The sequence below is a fragment of the Alternaria arborescens genome (genome assembly GCF_004154835.1).
Source record: "Alternaria arborescens strain FERA 675 chromosome Unknown contig_5, whole genome shotgun sequence".
NCBI classification, from domain to species: Eukaryota; Fungi; Ascomycota; class Dothideomycetes; order Pleosporales; family Pleosporaceae; genus Alternaria; species Alternaria arborescens.
In genome coordinates, this window is record NW_021167860.1 from 544,842 (window position 1) to 563,420 (window position 18,579).

The 18,579-nt window shown below is 50.9% G+C and overlaps 5 protein-coding genes across 5 annotated transcripts; 1 reads left to right on the forward strand and 4 right to left on the reverse strand.

The window, feature by feature from the left end:
• Positions 1–804: 804 nt before the first annotated feature.
• On the forward strand, positions 805–1,821 carry AA0111_g2859 (hypothetical protein; the record flags this gene model as incomplete). Its single annotated transcript, XM_028648676.1, has 2 exons — positions 805–1,500; positions 1,555–1,821. 2 exons carry the CDS (start codon positions 805–807, stop codon positions 1,819–1,821), a joined length of 963 nt encoding a protein of 320 aa, XP_028509653.1.
• Positions 1,822–2,733: 912 nt separating this feature from the next.
• Positions 2,734–6,963, reverse strand: AA0111_g2860 (hypothetical protein; the record flags this gene model as incomplete). The annotated part of the gene is made up of 1 exon (XM_028648678.1): positions 2,734–6,963. The coding sequence occupies one exon, from the start codon at positions 6,961–6,963 to the stop codon at positions 2,734–2,736; it is 4,230 nt and encodes a 1,409-aa protein (XP_028509371.1).
• A 915-nt stretch (positions 6,964–7,878) lies between these two features.
• Positions 7,879–8,784, reverse strand: AA0111_g2861 (hypothetical protein; the record flags this gene model as incomplete). Its single annotated transcript, XM_028648679.1, has 1 exon — positions 7,879–8,784. One exon carries the CDS (start codon positions 8,782–8,784, stop codon positions 7,879–7,881), a length of 906 nt encoding a protein of 301 aa, XP_028509372.1.
• Positions 8,785–11,267: 2,483 nt separating this feature from the next.
• AA0111_g2862 (hypothetical protein) lies at positions 11,268–14,136 on the reverse strand (the record flags this gene model as incomplete). The annotated part of the gene is made up of 9 exons (XM_028648680.1): positions 11,268–11,376; positions 11,429–11,550; positions 11,657–11,739; positions 11,792–11,833; positions 11,889–11,928; positions 11,978–11,982; positions 12,632–13,041; positions 13,100–13,360; positions 13,493–14,136. The coding sequence occupies 9 exons, from the start codon at positions 14,134–14,136 to the stop codon at positions 11,268–11,270; spliced, it is 1,716 nt and encodes a 571-aa protein (XP_028509369.1).
• Positions 14,137–16,116: 1,980 nt separating this feature from the next.
• On the reverse strand, positions 16,117–18,356 carry AA0111_g2863 (hypothetical protein; the record flags this gene model as incomplete). The annotated part of the gene is made up of 4 exons (XM_028648681.1): positions 16,117–16,293; positions 16,345–17,752; positions 17,801–17,974; positions 18,028–18,356. 4 exons carry the CDS (start codon positions 18,354–18,356, stop codon positions 16,117–16,119), a joined length of 2,088 nt encoding a protein of 695 aa, XP_028509370.1.
• Positions 18,357–18,579: the final 223 nt, after the last annotated feature.

Genomic DNA, 18,579 nt, shown 5'->3' on the forward strand with positions numbered 1-18,579 from the left:
GTGGTTAAGAACCAGCTGTCCGCACGTCCGAGGCGTGGTGTGCAAGTCCAGGACAGCGCTCGCGTGAATAGACTATTAGGCCTCGATATTATCCAGGCTAATTCCTCAGTAGTGCTTCGTGGTCCATTGCTCTGGTGTTATCTCCATGTAAGATGACGATAATGTCTAAGTCGTAAGTATAACTGAGCGTGTACGCGAGGGGTATTCACAGTCTCGGGCCTTGTTGGTAGCTGTATTTTTACTGTGCAGATACTGCTGCGCCATCTCGATCAATCATAAAGACATGTCGCGAAGGATATATGCGGTTAGATCGATGAATATGTGAGATCATATCGCACGGAGTCGTAACACCTCGAGACTTAGAGCGCGGAGATATGACGTTGCGAGGCGGCAAGGCGGATCTCGGAAATAATGTACATCACGTGGTCAGATGAGCCACTTCAAAAAGAGGATAGCGCTTCAAGCCTTCCGAGACCCGCATACCTTCGACGAATGTGACGCGGCCTTCATGATAACCACGTCGAAACAGCGGATAAGACGTGCCGTTCACGGCACTATCGGTCTGATGTGGCGATCTACGACTATGGATTCTATTCAAGTTTCATTCCTTCCTGAAAAATCGTGGATAAGGCGTCCAATGTGGCATTGCTGCTAGGCAGACACGCGAGAGGCCTAAAATCCTCCATCATTTGGTTTAGAGTCGCAGAATTCATATAAGCCTTGGTTGATTTACATCTAAAGCTACGAAGCTCACCTTCTACGTTCTTCCATCATCCATCTCGAACTGATACACAAGTCACGGCCATGCGCTTCTCACCAACGATGCGCAATGTTGTCCTCCAAGCAACCGCGATCTGTACTGTCTCGTTGCTTTACACCCACTACGTCTCCGAAAACATGTTCGATGCAGTAATCCATGACGAGACTTTCAGCCATCTGGCTGGGATGCTTGACAATGCGACCGCTGCCGAGCAGGCCCACAATGCGCGTCTGGAAAAGATGCAGAAAAGTGTGATTCCCAAAGACGAGGCTGATAATTACGTGATGCGCACCGTCAACGAGACGAACGGTACCACGTGGAGCTATTTTGTCCCGAAAAATCAAACCGAGCTTATCCCCAATACGAAAAACGCTACAAAAGAATCTTTCTACGGCCGGGAACTACCAAGGGAGGTGCTGATCGTATTCATTCTCGTGATACTCCAGTATTGGTGGTTCGTTGGACTAGAGAAGATTCTGCCCGCTCGACCTAGACGTCGAGATGTCACGTATCAGGGAAAAGAGAAAGTGGAAGAGAGTGAGGATAGAGAAGAAGAAGTCGTCAAGAAGTGGATCGCACAGGGTAGGGTGAATCGGGCGTCGTTGAACATCTGCAATACATTCTTGAAATGGGTACTCGAACTGACAGTGGGGACGCTATGGTTTTTGACGGTGCAGCATGTACTCCGGCAGCTTCTGAAGTTGAACTCGCCAATGTCCGTCTTTGTCGGGCTGAAAAGCGTAAGATTCTATGCCTGCCGTCCATTTCGGGATAAAACTGACCTCCATCATCAGCACCTTATTTTCGGCTTCCTAGGCACATTTTTCTCCGTCGCACCTTTTGTTCGCCTCATCGCCTTCGTCGTTGTCCCAGCGTACAAGCAGATCCTCTTCATCGAAGCCATTGAGCTAGTGTTGGCAGTCTTCACCATGCAGTTCTTACGCATGATGGCTTCATGGGCAGTCAAAACGGAGTTTGTACAGGCAGTGATGCGGAATGTGACGGGAGAGGTGGAGCAAAATCCTGAGAAATTCGGGAGAGTTGGTGGTAGAGAACTGTAAGCTTATGACTGGGAAAGTCTACTTCTCTTCGAGGTGTCTTGCTCTATAGTACAGCCCAATCGTTACTGCGAGCATACTCGTACAAATCATCGTCTCTCATACTTCCTTCAAACACTGATTTTCCCATCTTTCCCGATTTTTTTTTTCATATTTCAGCCACATGAGTGCCTCCTTTACCAAATCCGATGGTCCGGCCACAGTTGGTACACGCCACTCACCCCCTTCCTGATTGACAAAGTCCCCGTTAGCACGATCCTGTGCCTGCGCAATATGTTGTGCGTGTTCGATAGTCGATATGGATGCCCAAGACACTGCACGCGCTTTCTCTTTATGTTCAAGATGGAGCCCGGCAGGAAACTTTCCCTTAGGCTCAGGATGCAGATCAAAGGTTGAAATCGATGCGTGAGGTGTTGGCGGAAGTGACTTGTCGAATAGTAAGGGATGATGTCGAAGATTCATGCACCGAGCCTCCCAGCCCATTCGCGAGGGTGCTGGCGCTGCTGGTGCTCTGGTGGGTAAGCTCGAAGCACTCTTCTTTGGCTTCTTCGCCAGGAGTCTTTGTCTCAGCATGTTGAGACAAGTTAGAAACATGGCCAAAAGCTCTGCATATTGCTTGTATATCTTCCTTAATAGTCGTCGCGGCTTAGGTGATGAAGGCATAGGCTCTTCCACGGGCCTGGGGCTAACATGTTCTCCATACACCTCATCACTGCACATCGCTGACAGATGCACGTTTCTGAATGTCCTTTGACTTTTAATTCTGAGTACATTCCCTGGGAAATCACTTCCCGCCGGAAACACCTGGTGTCGGCCACTCCGGAATGATAATTCTCTCGGAATCGCATCGAATCGCATAGAACAATTCGATTCGTACACCTTCGTGAGACCGATATCATGTGGCTGCTGGTAATATTAGCTCGATGATGCAGAGCGGCGATAGAATGGCGGAGGTGGAGCTGGCCGAGGGTTCTTCAACCAACTCTCAGCTCTAAGATCTAACACGCTGTCGCTTTCTGGAACAAACACACCCTTGGAAGTTCCATGTTGAAGGCATCGGGATCTCGTGAACGGTCTCTCTCGAACTAATCCGCCCTTTGCTGCTCTTGTTTCTAGTAACACTGGGTGTCTAGTCTTTGATCCAGTCAGGTTGTCAGAGCCAATGTAGCGCGGTGAAAGGAGTAACTTACCTGCACGTGCTTCTGACGTATTCATATGCATTCTTTCAAGCTTCGATATAGTGGGTCCGTCTCTTATAAACTCCATGGCAGTGCACAGGTCTGGTTGCTGAGGCCAGCGACGTAACGTGACGGCGCGATCAACAGGTGAGGGAGGAGATGTTACTATCTCCGTGGAAAAGGTACTAGAGTTGCGGAAAGCACGAGGCCGGTAGCCTGCGCTTTGCGTTTGGCTGGCCAAATCATCCCACTCACATCGCCAGTCCTCGCTGTCGTACTCAAGATCTGCCTCGCTACCGGCACCACCCCTCAACCGCGGATCGACATCCTCTACAATAGCGGTCACAGATGCGACAACGCTCTTCTGCGGCAAATTTCTCTTCTTCCATGGTCTACGAGCTCCGCTCGTCGGCTTCGGAGCCTCCTCTGCATGCCTTAGGCTCTGGTCACCAGAGGCATATTCTTCTTCAAGAAAGACTCCTTGGCAATAGTCGCAATGTTCTCGATGTTTATCTAATTGTGTAGCCCACTCCTCACAGTGTGCACTTTTAGTGTACCTGAAACCTCTGGAGCTTTTGTCCTTAAACTGAGGGCTCAGTCTCCTGATATATTGCCAGTCAAAGCGACGGATATCATCTTCACGCTGTTGCATGAATTTGGGAGGGAACATGAAACGGCCAAGTCGTAGGCTCAATGGTCCTTTTCCAATGGCAATCTCTTCAGCTTTGAGTACGCGACAAGGCGGTGGCTCAATAGTGCTGTAAGACGCTGGGGTGTTCGGAGGTGCGCTTGACGGAGGAGTCAGTTGTGGGTAATAGAGCGGAGATTTTTGGTGGTTATATGGAGTATGAGACCGATACTCTGGGTCACTACCACCGCCACGGACCGATACCATAGGTGGTGGCTTAGAGATAGTTGGTGATTGCGGATGAGGAATCTTATAGTACGACTCGCGACCGTACACGGAACGGGTCTGGCATGCGCAGGATCTTAGCCAGTCGATCGTATTGTCAGTATCGACTGGATCATCAAACGAGTTCACCAAGTCCCCGATGTCTTGGTAATAGTCCTTCTCTCCTTCGCTCGACGTACTATTAGTCCGGATATCACCGTTCGACTTATCTGTACTCGATTCAAAATCAAGCTTTTCTATGAGCTTCTCAAGGCTTCCCGCATCTGCGTCCAACACCTGCCACGCAGCTATTCTCGTCTTGCAATCCAGTTGGCACCCTGTGAGAATTTCTGGTATATCAATAGTGATTCGCTCATCGCTCACATCTTCAGGTAGATAAATACCCATATCTTCGCGGATCTTCATAATCTCCAAGATGCGCGCAATGTGCGGATCATCTCGGAAATCTTCTCTTCCACACCCCTTTTTGAGGATCTCGTAGATCTCTAGTAATGTGGAATTGTAGGGAAATAGGTAGATACATGGAGGAGTATCGGGGAAAACGATTGTAGATCTTTGTGGGTAGTAGACGAAAGACTTGGCTGTAGTAACAGTGCTCGAACAAGGAGAATCAGATGGTGCTGTTGCTGCCGCATTCTGTCCGGTCTCAGCACCACTCGTCGGTCTTGTCTGTAGCAATGCTTCCTCGTCACCACCTCGTATCGTTGCCAGAACCGGTGACCTATTGCGATCCTCGTAAGCTGGAATTGTTTCTTCCCCACAGGTACAAGCGACAGGGATATCACTATCCGCCACTAGACGATGAAGAAGTGTCCTAAGGTTCTGGTACTCGTCAGCCATAGCCCTCTTGTCTGCTTCTGCAGCCTCGAGCCGCTCCTCCAAGTTCACTTGTACATCCATATGCCACTGTAGATCTTGAATGAGGCTATCGTTCATCTCTCGAAAGGTCTCAAGTTCGCGTCCGAGAGAGGAGTTGCGCGTTTCGGCCGCTGTGGCCACGGTCATCCAAGCTTGTACGCGTTGTTCTGGAGAATCTGTCATGAGAGCGATCCTGGCTTCGTCCATGAGGCTATCGTAGATACGCTTGAACTCATTTGATAAGTCGTCTTCGTCGGTAGGCCATGGTGTCTGGATTGGTTCGTCGCCGGCTCCGCCACGGATATGTGGAACAGCTACCTCCCGTGTACGGTTCATGAGAAAGAGATTGTTGTCGTTGACCATATACATGTCTCCATCGTTATCCTTCTCACCAAAGTCCCAGTATCCCCGTGTCAGGGTATCCCAACCAAGTCCCATCTTTTCCCACATATCTGCAATCGCTTTCTTGAACACTTGCTTTGACTGTATCTTGTGGAACTCGACATCCTGCCATTGCCCATCACCACAACCTTTCTGCTTCCATGCTTCCTGTTGCACGACTTCTTCTGTTGCTCCTGTAGGGAAATAGTAAATCGTCGCGGCGCTGTGAAAGACTAGCTCGGGTTTCGTGCAATCGGGAACGATGAACCCTGGAGGCAGGTATACGATAATGTAGTTGATCGTCGAATCTCCAACTCGTGACGTGGCTCGCTGGCAAAGAAGATGCGGTGATACTGACATGGAGCTACGAACTTCAGCGCTAGCATGATCGCAACTGCCATTGCCTTCACATTCTACTTCGTCACTGCCGCCACGTAAGTTGATATTTATGTCTCCCTTCTTCGTTTGATAGAAGATGGACGTTAAGATCGGACCAGAAGGAGTTTGCTGGGGAATGTTCGCTGCTTTACTGTCGCCGTCCTTGGCCGTTATGTTGAAATCGATTGGTTGGAAGAGATCCTCTCGGTGCGCCGCTACTGTGAGCGTATGGATCTGCTCCTCTAATCGTTCAACCTTTTGTCTCAGCTCCTGGATAATCTCGTCCTTGTCATTGATACTTGCAACCTCGCCCTGCGCCAGTAAATCCGCCTGATCCCAATTTGTGTAACCTCCATAGTCGTACACAAACTCTTCGTCTTCGTCTCGGCCACCCATACCACCTCTTAACGGCACGTTCTCATCTGAGCTTTCAAACTCGTCCAAGCCTTCACTATATGTATGATACGGCTCATCGTCGTCGTCGTCGGCGTCTTTTTCTTCTTCTTCTTCTTCTTCTTCTTCTTCTTCTTCTCCTTCTTCTTCTTCTTCTTCTTCTTGATCGCCATAGATTGCCCCAAGCAATACCGGTATGCTCTCGACAGCCAGCTTCCACTCTGTTTCTTGGGCATCAAGTCGATTTGTGAGATGCTTGATCTGCATCTCCATTCTCTCTAAGCGGTCTTGGAGCTGGAGGATGGACCTCTCCGTTTCGATCTGCCGTAGTATTTCTCTGTCGTTGTGCCGTGACTGTCGCTGCTCGGGGCTAGGTGCGTTGCTACGCTCGAACCAATATGCCATGTTTGAGAGATTCGCATCTGCAAGCCGATTTTCGGTTTCCGGCTCTGAGTCATGGTCTACAGGCATTCCATCTCGCCAAAACTTCGCCATGTCTTCCCATCCACCCTCGAAATAATGACCAGCTGCCTCATGCTCATTCTCTTCCATATCCTCTTTTTTCGAAGAGACCTCCTCTACGAGCACCTGCATCATGCAATTCAGATCCTGAACGCCCTGATGCAAATGCTGTGAACGCTCCGCTAACGCTTGCATCATATCCCCTCCAGCATCAAGATCCCCATCCTGCACCGCATTCTCTTCACACAACGTCTCATCTTTCCCCTTTAGCACCGCGTTTTCATCTCTCAGTATGATAATATCTTGCCTAAGTTCTTCCTCTATTCCTTGAACTTCTGCGATCCGAGTTTTCGCCGTCATGAGTTCATGAGATAATGCTTCTCGTAGTCGAGGGGTATACATGCCACAGCAATCAACTACGTGCTTGGCTGCAGCGATGAGTTCATAGAGGTCGTGGAGGTTGTCAGGGTGTATCTGTGCAGGACGTAAGTGGGTCGGGACAGTCCGATCGAGTTGGATTGGGTCGTGGTTGTCGTTATGGCCGCTATGATGGCTTGCAGGCGGTGGGGATGGTTGTGTCATGATCCTCTCCCAAGAGTAGGTCAGTGATTTCTAGTAGGCAGGCCGAAATGTAAGTAAAGAAAGGCGTTTGAGCAAGTATAGAACGTGCTTCTCGCAGAGGAGAGGTATTAGGTTGAAGTATTGAGTTCGCGGCTGTCAAAGTGCTGAGCTTAATATGGCAAGAGGTAGAGAATATGCAAAGAAAACTGCTGGAATACAACGACTTTATGTAGAGAAAGAGAGGTCAGTCAAGTATGGCACATTCTTCAAGAGAAGACAAAAAGGCGTGAAGCCACGTAGTATACTTGAAGCAACGCGCAAAATGGAAGCGTTGTTGTTGTGACTGATGAGCTCTGTTGAACAACAATATCCCGAATGATTTTCAGGAAGCAGGGAAATGAGAATACAGAAACAGAGAAAATGTGTGAAGAATCTCACATCCACCCTATACGTGCGAAACAGTGGCAAACATCGTGTGTACAGCAGTCACTGATATGGCGACGTGGAAGAAAACGCAAACGGTTGAGAGAAAGATACAATTGTTACGCTATGCGTACAAGACCCAGAGTGTATTCGCTTAACAACAACAAGAGCCGCTCATGGGGCCTACAAACCATATTTGGGTATACCGTGCTATGATGCCCTTGTAGTATTGCGCCGTTACAGAAGAAGTGCAAGACATGTTGAAAGAAGAAGAAGAAGAAGCCCAGAACTGAACACCGCCTGGCCCGTTACCGAAAACCCATATTCGCTAAATCTGAGGCCGTAAAAAGGGAAGACATAAACTCTAAAAAGGATTACAAGACTCTAAAGACGTGGCAGCCGTGAAGCAACAGACACAGCCACGTATTGAACACCAAACCCCACGTTGGAAGATATCCGAACGCCATGCACGTCGGACATGCCAGACGCAAAAGGGGATAAAACACTTTTAGTTTAGCTGCCGACTCGCTCCGAAACACGACCGCGAGTCTCGATTTGCTCGACACGATCCTTGGAAGAGTCGGAGCGCTTCATGCGGGATCGGGCCAAGGCGGCTGCGGCTTCTTCGTGTTCCCGAGCCAAGCGTCGGAGCGCGATCTTGGCCTCTTCAAGAGGTATACTGTCACTGCGCTTGGGACTGCTTTGTCGCGACGGGCGTTGGCTTCCTGGGTTCGAAGTTGGAGTTGGAGGCTGATAGCGAACGCTATTGGCCCGGGTGCTAGCAACGCTGAAGCCGTTCTTGGTACTACCAGGACGGCTAGTGCGGTACTCAGTGCTGACGGACTCTTGGCTGCGGTTGTCGGCATCGCGAGCGGGGGAGTTCTTTCGAGACCGGACGTAGTTGGGGTCATCGCGCTTGATCATGTGACGAAACTGTTGGGTCTGCTGATCGAGAACCCACCGTTGATAACCCGCAGCGCCGTTTGCGTTACCAGGGATGAAAGTGTCGTTTTCGTCCCAGCATCTGACCCAAGCCACGTCGTCAACCCGGAAGAAACCGGCCTTGACTTCTTTGCCTTTGTCGTTCTTGACCATGACGGTCCTCTTTCGCTTGTTGAACTCAGGCTCCAGGAAGTAGCGGCCGATGGCATGAGAGTACTTGAGTGGAACAGGTTGGTCCAGTGGAGTGTATTCCTTGCCGCCTGACGACTTTACAGATGGCTTGGGGTTGCTTTCTGGTTTGGGTTCGTCCTTGAGAGTTGCGATCAGGAACCAGCCTCGACCGGGGATGCTCTCGTACTGTCCGGGTACTGGACTGGACCATTCTTCAACGACCCTTGACTGATCGATCTTGTTTGATTTGAACCATTTGTGCGGCGCAAAGGCCTTTTGAGTGGCTACGAAGAGGTTGGGTGCCATTTTGATAGTACTTGGAAATGGTTGGAGAGGAAAGTCCTTGCACAGGATCTGTCGTCGAAGTAAAGCACGTGGATGGTGATCGTCAGTGGCGATGTGGGATGCTCAGAGATTCTGCTTGGTCCGTAGGCGAGGTTGATGATCCGGTATCGTGACAATGAAAATTGAATGTGACTAGCCGAAGACCGCCGGTCACTGCGTGCAGATGCACGACTGTGGTCGCTATGAGGAGCGCGGCAAGCCTTCGACGAGACGTGATTCACTGAGCAGCGCGTGAAAGGGAGATAGAATCCTCGAAACAAAGACAGTTGGGGTGTCGAAATATTTAAAAGACGGGAGCTAGTTTAGTGCTGGGTCTGAAAATCTTTCCCAGGCTGACGGAAGGGAAATTGGGATGCGCTTCGACCTACCGTGGGTACAAGTGTGGGCCATGGACCGGGGGAGAAATAGTCAGACCTCATATGCCAATGCGAGGTCGTACGTCGCCTCCAAGCGTATCGGACCCTCTCATCAGGGAAAACGGGCCTCATCAAAGCATTCGTCATGGCACACTGCCTCAATCAGCTATTCTCAGCTGTACACGTTCCCGGTTCTTTCCTCTCCTGCGCCCACACGGATCCGCTGATTGTCGTGGTCGCATGCCAGGCTCCGCATCCGTACCTCCCTCGCAGCAACCCACATCTGTTGATAAAGTGCAGCCATGGGCCAATCACCGCGTCTTGCAGCCACCCGTGGACGGATAATGCCTGATAACGCGACGCACAAAGGGCGATTGTTCCCAGCAGACGCCTGAGTGTGTGAAATTGCAAGGGCAGGCACAGACAGATGGCAGCTTCAGAGCGGTGTGATGCTGGGTTGAGGTGTGCGGATGAGAAAGGAACTGAGTGGACCGGCAAGCGTTACTAGATCGTGCGCGGAAGTTCCGTAAGCGTAGCCGTTAGCGAGTCGCTCAACGCATCCATGAATGGAACCAGGAACCGCGACAAAACGATAAAACGACGAAAAAACTCGACGGTCGGACCACCAATGGCAGCAGTCTGGAATATTCCACGACAGAGACAGCCTTCTAGCCAGCTTCGAAACATCTCGTCAATCTGACTGAAAGCGTCAGGGCTCAATAAGGTTCCAAGTTCCAAGATTCAGCGTCGCAATTACAACTTTCCCGACCTGCCCTTCCCCGTACTTTAGCTACTTTCTCACCATCGGATTCGCGCCGATTCTCCAACTCCGTCCTGCTCCGTGAAACACGACACATCTCCACCCACCCATGCCAGACCAAAGCAAACAGACAGCACAAACCCTGCCACTACCACGCGACAAATACCAGCTTACCTCTGAGCCCACGCGACGCCTCACTTGCTTCCTACTCGGCTGCACCCAGCGTACGTGCCACACGCGCCAAGAAGCAACCATGGCTCTTGCGCTTGCCCCTGTGTTGACTCGTACGGCTTTACTATCACATCCCTTATCGACATGCCATCTCATCAAAATATGATGGCGGTGAGTCGGTAAGGCTGAGGATTTCAAAGACGGCTTACGGATGCATGTGATTCCGTAGCGAGCTATAGATAATCCCAGCATGAAGTGGTGTGCGCATGGGGAAGTTCGCCGTTCAGGTGGGTCGATGATTAGGCATCTCAAGCATTACACTGAAATAGCCGCCAATACAACACTCCGTCCAACAAGAAGCATATGCATCATGCTCGATGAGTAGCGTCAAGTCTGATCTTGTGTTACCCTGAATTAGATATATGTCTGCACCTGTCATCATTCATATAGTAACCCGGTACAGCTGCTTCAAAACTCGCTGTTTTCGAAAAACTCGCTGTCACGGAATGTCGACAAGAGGTACTTGATCACTACGTGATCCCATTGTCACATCAGACTGCATCCCACATCCAAAAACTACATATTCACTATGAGCAACATGACATCAGTGCTTACAGCGATAGAAAGGTCGATGGTTGTCAAGGTTGGGCAACAACCAACGCGGGAAGTCGTCATCTCGTTAAACCTGGCATCACCTGCTGTTTAGCATGTGATGAAGATCAGCCTGATTGACGTGCGCATTCGATGCTTGGCGCAGAGCACCATGCAGCATACAATGTACCTTGCGGATGATATCGCAAAACAACTGCTTGACCCTGCGCGGCCGGCAGTTGAGTTGGGTTGGGTTGGGTTGCAACATGGACGAAGCAATACAGATAGCCAAACGCGCCAAAAAGCAGCATATCACAAATCCTACGTCATTCGAGGAATCCTGATTTGGCTCGTTTTTTCATTGCATTCCTACTGCTCGTGTCCCTTGATATCTTTGGTCATTCCGCAGTAACATGTCGCAATGCTTTTTGAAGTGCATGCCTCTTCCCATACCGTAGTCGAGGGGTACTGTGAGCCGAAGAGGATGGAAAGCCTTCCCATTGAGATCGTAACTAATCAGAGAGACGCCTTGTATGCCCCGCCCCAAAGTAAAAATCCGCACCCATCTACGACTCGGTCTTAACGCGGGCCTTGCCGTTGGTAACCTTGACACCGATCTGCTTCGCCCTGGCGATAATTTCGATGCGCTTTCGTGCTGATACAGCGTGGGCGATCCTGAGGAGCTGTTAGTGCCTTGCTTGAGCGACGGGAGACTGGGTGCACGTACTCTGCGGCGAAGGTGGCGTTGTGCATGAGGAGAAGGTCAACATCGGCGACGTTGTTGACAACGAAAGCCTTGTGGCCGGAGGGCATCATGTGGCGGGTCTTCCTGTTGGAGCCGTATCCGATCTGTGAGGCGTTCCGTCAGCCTTTGTCCATCAAACATGTCGTGTCGCGCCCATCGTTCTGTCGGTGACAGTCATCCTCCTCAATCCGGGTAGTAGGTAGTCCGTACCTTGGGCATAGCAGCCTGGCCCTTGAACCGCCTGCGGACGCGGTTGTCGATACCCTTAGGCTTGCGCCATGAGGGGTCAACGCCTGTCCATTGTCAGATGCCCATCTTTTCATTCCCAGCGCCGGTGTCTCTTACACATGAAGCGGTCCGACTGGTGGCGGTTGAACCGCTTGCGGTCTATACGGTACGTCAGTCGCGAGTTTTCGAGGTCATGGAGGTAGATTCGGCGTACGCTTCTTCACGATCGGGACATGCTTCTTAGCGGCGACCATCTGGCTGCGGTCAGTAGAGCTACAGCAGCATTCCTCGAGGTATACGCACTTTGACTGCTGTGTGGTTAGTTGTCGTGGGGTGTCGTCAAAAGTTGGCGTTGATGGATTTTGCGAAGGCGCCGCACCACAGTGGAAGACGCTAGTGCAGCTCGCTTACGCCGTGGCCCTAGCCACACCAAGAGGCGCAACGACCATCAAAATTCTCGGCGAGCGCAGGTGAAGCACTGTCGCGTGGCTAAGAACATCGCAGTTAGAAAGTCCCGTATGCATCAACGGAAAATTGCAAACTTCCTGCTTCTGCCTATGCCCTGAATCTGGAAAGTATCTTGGACCCACAGCAGATAGATACATCTCGTAACTAGCTAGATCTTGTCGCTTTGCCTAACCAGGGTGATCACCTTCAATCTTCTTCATACAATCACTTCATGTGCACGACAGAACGCAGATGGCGCTCAGCCTCTGAATTACTCATGCTGAGCTAGTCTATTTACTAGAAGATGCTCTTATCGAAGCGCCATAAATCTGGCCAAGGGGTATGTATATAATGCTCCCATGAATTATCGTAACCATGCATCAAGTGTAAAGCCGCCTTCTGATGAGCAAGAGAAAAAAATGCCATCTACCATAACTCCCCGCTAGTAGGCATAGGAAGTCCTGAGTCTAAATCACAATTCGTCTTCGTCCATCGGCTGCTCATCCGTACCACCGCGCTTGTCCTTCTTGACAAACTCGACAAAGTCGTCGATGACGGAAGGCCATGAAGACTCCTCGTTCCAGAAGCTCATCGACTCATCGGCTAGTGAGAGCTGTGCGAACTTGAGCGTCTCGTTCCACATATCCTTGTTGACGCTCTTCTTCCACGATGTGTTGAGGAACTCGATCCACCAGCTCAACCATGGCGTATTGGGGCTCGACCACTTGACTGCCGACAGGGGTGAGCTGAATAGCAACTCCCAATATACGGCGGCCATCTCGAGTGGAACAGCTCTCTGATCTGTGGGTTTGGCAATGGTGAATGTGTATTTGTAGACGCGTGTGAAGAGCTCTTTGTTGTCAGACAGCTCGCTCTTGACATTTTTCAGGTACGCCTTCTGCTTGTCGACGGTATCGCAGCTGCATGGGTCAGATACAAAGTCATGTGGAAGTAGATGGTTGCAGCCGTGTCACTCACCTGCGTTCTGACCAACCCTTGACAAAGCCATCGCGGCTCATTTCGCCCATAGTAGGCGCCTGCACAATCTCAAGAGCAGCCAACGCCTCTAGGCCTTCGGCATCGACGCCCGTTTCCTCGAAGTACCGCATAGTACCCTCTACGCCAACAATATCCTTGTCGGGTGCGCCAGCCTCTTGGTACCGATCGAAGAGCTTGGTCAGGTTTGCCTTTGCTGCGGATGAAGCTTGCGCACCGCCGCCGCTGTTGCCGCTGTAGTAACTGTGCAAATGGTCAGCCTCTGATGATATATTGCATGAGTTGGCGGTTGGCATTATATAAATCAAAACCGCGCTTGTTCCACGCAGTGGGATGGGCCGTGGTCCAAGGTTGATATATGTCTGCATATCGTACCGACTCTGCAAGCTTTGCCCAGGATTCATTCGGAGCCAAGCATTGTCGTCCCTAATGATCTCTTCTAAGGCAAGCTGCCAGTTTGGTTTCCGTCGTCCTTGACGGTCGAAGCCTGAACCGCCCCGAAGCGACATAGTTGATTGTGACCTCAGTTGGCGATCAGAAGTGGAGGCGTGGAGGGAAGCCGCCCCATTGATGTCCAATATCGCCAACAAACTCTCAGGTGGAGAGTTCGCCAGGTGTGTAGGCGGAACTGGAGTCGTGATGCTGCGCAAGTGTTGCAGAGTGTCTGTATGCGTTCCTAGACTACCGTACCGGGTGTGACGACGTAAAGTAAACTCACTTTCCGGTAGATTGGTTACGTTCGCGAGAGTAAGGTTGTTGTGCAGCACCCGACTCAGGTGTTCTGCTCGAATCCGACGCTGCTCCAAATGCGAAGCCTCTACACCATTCGCCAGTTGTGGTACAGAAAGTAGTATAGGGACATCATTGACTGCACGAACTCCACTTTTGACGATACGTTTGATGGAAGCATCACTGTCGTCACAAGCGGTAGATTCATCGACAGCTGTGGCCGATTCGACCGTGTATACTCCTGTGGGTGGGGGATCTTGCCGCTGAGACGGTCGATTGGATAGACTCATGGAGTGAGAACTGGAACATGAGCTGATCGAGCTGATTCTCTCTCGTCGATTACGCCCAGCCAGTTGTCTGGCTCTATCCTGCGAAGAGCCGAACATGCTGGGTTATGATGATGGCGCTGACCTGGCTCGATGTTGGATAGTCGGTGGGGCGGTAGTCTATTGGCGCAACAGACAGAAAGCTCGTCAAGGGATTTGTTGTGGGCTGGAGGATACTGTCGAAGAACAGATGCCGGCGCAGGAGCTTTGCAGAAGAAATAGTAACAGGTCCATGCCGGGAAAGCGAATAACTCTCTGAGCAGGAGCCTCTGGACATTGTTGCATCCTCGCACAGCGCAGCTGCTCCCAACCCAACAGCCTGCCATGGCCTGCATGCAGCTGCGACTTTCTGCTTCTCCCTCGAACATCCTGTTGCTACAGCCGTACCCATGCGTATCAAATCGCTCCTTCCTTGTTCGCAAGTATACTTGCTATGTGTCCAGGTGTTGGTCGGTCGGTCGGTCGATAGATCGAGATCGTTCGAGTAGCCCACGGATTCACCGTGCCCACATATATGACAAAGGTATAATGCTAGTGCAGTGTATATATTCGGAACAAAAGACAAAACAGTACTTACGCGTTTACGGCATTCTGCGCATCCCAGCCATGGCTCTTCAGCGCCCTTATCGCGGTGTTCCGGTCGAGATTAGTGAAGCTGATGAATTGCTGAATCGCAGCCTTTTGCTGAGAAGAGTAGACTGTAGGCATTTTGTGTTAGCGCTGTATGCCAGATCGCAGGTGTTGGTTGGTTGGTCGAAAGTTCGAGGTGAACAGAAACCGCGGGGCTGCAGGCGGGTCGAGTAAGCTGGGGGGCGAAAGTAGGCGAGAGGCAGATGGTGCAATAGTGAAAGAGGTTCAAAGCACGCTGAGTGAGTGTAGATCCTGGTTGCGCGCTTTATTCTCACGGAACCGTCGTGGGCAATCTCTTTGTTGGCGACAACTTGGGCGAGATGTGACGCACCGACCGACGAGGCAGCACTTGTAAAGCCGACCCCGCCGAGTCAACTCCACCCTTGTTCGTGCATCCAAGCCCCGGAATTAAGGCCGCGGCGACAAGCTAGCTCTGCAACTTGACGTGCGTCGCTCCAAAAGCAGGGACTGGAACAGTAATGAATGAGAGGAGAACTTGACTGCTTACCTTCTTTTTTTGTAGACCTCGTCTTCTTCACTGGACTATCCAACTCGGCGGTGGCTTCTGTAGACTTACGCTTAGGTGCCATCGAGGATTCGGGGTCGTATTCTTTGAGGCCGCCGGCGGAGTCGAGTATATGTCGTCGTGGTGCAGCGAGGTATTGAGGACTGTGACTCGAAGTGCTGGGGACGGGCGAATTCTGCTTTGGTCTACTAGGAAGCTCGTGCGTTTCCTTTATATCTGTGCGCTTGCTGCAACAGAGAAACCGACGTATCAGGTCACCAAATACCATAACAAAGCTGCTTGCTCTCACTGGAAGCGATGCTGCGACGTGCGCGAGGGGATGCCGCTAATGTGTTCCCAAACCAAGTTGAATATTTGCAGTGAATCTGTTTGTGCCAATTCAAATTATCCAAAATCTATGGTGAGCTCTGAATGAAGACGTGGACCCAGTCAGGCTCTGAGTCGAATCGATGAGGGAGGCGCGAAGAAGTGACACGGAGTACGTGGGCTCATCAAGCTAGCACACAAATCACAAAAGTTACGCGGCATCATGTGTTCTTGTCTTCACTACAAACATCAAACATAACAACAGTGACTATGCGCCTTCCATGTTCGCATTTAGACAGCGGAAAGTGCAATTTGTGAGTTCTTTGATTAGAGCACCAAAATGCTAATCGGTACTGCTGACATGCTACATTTATCATCTCAAAGTCACATTCATACGCTCTAGGTGTCCCTGCAGGCGTGCAATTTTCCCACTGTTCGCTACTAGAAAACGCCAGACACCTCCAATGCTCAGTACCAAACACCTAAATCCTCACAATATCGACACGCGTCCGTTCCCAGAGCTTATGTGCAACTGCAAACCCTTTCTCCCTTTCTGGTTCACTGACAACAGCAGGCTGAACAATAACGCGGGCATATGTTCCTGCCGCACGGCGTTTAGCCAAGGTACCAGGATTGATGACAAGTACCGACTCCACAACCTATTCGAGATTAGCATGTCGCTTTAAAGTAGATTGAACCACCGAACATACCTTGACTGTGCCTTGAAGCACACTAGGCGTGATGAGTATGTCAGGTCGTACATTCAGCATCTCACCCAGCTTAAGATAGCTTGTATCGAGCATGGTGCCCAGAGGAAGGAATGGGCTCGGTGCTTGGTCCAATCCTGGTTCTTCGCCCTCTTTCTGCTCACCGTTCGCTGCATTACTTTTCATGACCTTTTCCTCAATTGGTGCTGGCATGAATTGCTGCTTCTCCCTTCCAGTTGGCGGGAACAGAGGCAGGAAACTTCGCTGCTCGATAACGTTGCGGGCGCATCGTTCGTAGATGTTGGTTGTTCGTGCCTTGCCGCCTGCTAGCTCTTCTCTACGCAGCATATCTAGGATATCGATCGAGGACATACCCACGGTCATCTCATTCATACTGACAGTCATTGGGTTGGTGACACATTGAACCATCTTTCCTGCAGCACCCAGGCCGAGCTCCTTCTTGATGAACTTGTCTTGGGGAAATGCAGCATGGTGGTGATGTGCATCTCGTAAGCTAGGAACCAGAAGAACCTGGCAGGTTGGTACACGTTTGTTGAAGTTCTGAATAGCGCTGGAGACATGGTATCGGAACAGATCCGTCATGGTGGCCTGATCCGGGCTTGCGTTTGGTGGTACATCAAAGTCTCCTGAGCGAATTTGAGGATGTTCAGCATCGAGGAATGGGCCTACCAGGATGATGGCATCTGCATACGCTTCGGCAGCATTGTCAAGAAAGGTGTGCAATGGTGCAAAGTCGAGATTCTGATCAGTAGTGTAGGGGCCAGAAGCAATCATGATGGTGAGAGGTCGGACGTTGTCAGGATCAGAATCTGGGGTATCGAGGTATCGCGCGTTGATGACATCTAGCTCTTCGGGTTTCGTGGCTGGTGGGTTCAGAAGTGGAAGGGAGAGGACTTCAGAAACTACAAATGAATCTCCTGAAGCGTTAGTGCCACGTAGAGCAACAATCTGACCGGGGAAGAAATCGTATGACGATAGACCCTCCACGTTCAGCGGTACACGACGCCCCGAGCCATGTCTCCGCGAGCCTTCGAGTACGATTGAAGCTGTATTGAGCCTGCCTTCGCTTGTGTCGTTTGCTATCCTTCCTACTGCGATAATCTCGCTCGGAGACGGGTAGTTTGGGTTTCCGAATGCACTTTCGTCCAGACCTGTGGTGTCCCTGAGAAGATCACGGAATTCGTCGATCCTATCATCCAAGACCTCAGAGGCTTCCGACAGCTTCATAGCCATGGTGCGATATGAGAACTTGGACATGTCTGTGTTGGCCTTGAGTTTGATGCGGGGTTCCTTCGGTTCTTCCGATGGTGGTTCTGGGATGGAGATGTCGCCTTGCACAAACTGCTCGGTGATGTCGTTCGCATTAGTACGGGAAGCAAAGTCGAAGACACTGGCTGAATGTTAGAGCATGTCTACAAAGTGTATCTGGAATACGTACGGTCCACCTGGGGTTTCAGCCTTTGGTGTCATGCCACCACCAGGAGTACTCATCTCATGTGCCTTGGTGGCCTTGCCTCCTGGTGTGTTGAAATTGGCTTTGCGTTTTACTGTACTTCCATTGGCGCCACTGGGTGCGGGCCGATGTGGTGTACCTGGTACGAGTCCCTCTAGCCTGTCTCCAGTCAGCTCAGGTACTTATTCAGTTCATGACTGCTTCAAACGTACATGTCATACATGTCCCCACCCTTCGCTCTTGGTGTTGGCTGACCCCGCTTGGGTTCATTTCTTTGCTGTGCCTTCCCTCTGCTTTCGCGTTCCAATGCATCTTGTATGGTTTTCTTGAAGTCCCGTGCTGTCTTTACATCCATCTTGTTCTCTTCTCCACCCATCTTCATGTTGTATGCCTGCCATTTGAAGTCCAGTTCCTCGGGTGAGATGGAATATAACCGCGACATCGATTGTAATTCAGCGAGGACGTCAGTGGGGAATTGATCCCCCTTCATGTCGCAATAGCGCTCGAAGCGCTCGGTAAGCTCTGTGGTGAGATCGTCCATTTTGTGTGTGTGTGTTTGTCGATGTTCTGGGATGATGACGGTGAAAGCACTTTGCGCGTGGAAACTCAGAAGACGCGTCGCGCGTGTCGGTGTGGGGCTAGCATAAAGAAGGCCTAGGGCGATCGACGTACATGCAGGGACCGCCTTGTTCCCCAAAAGTTCCCAGGCTGACCGATACTCCTACGCCGCAACAAGGAGGTCTTTTAGGATTCTTGGATAACAC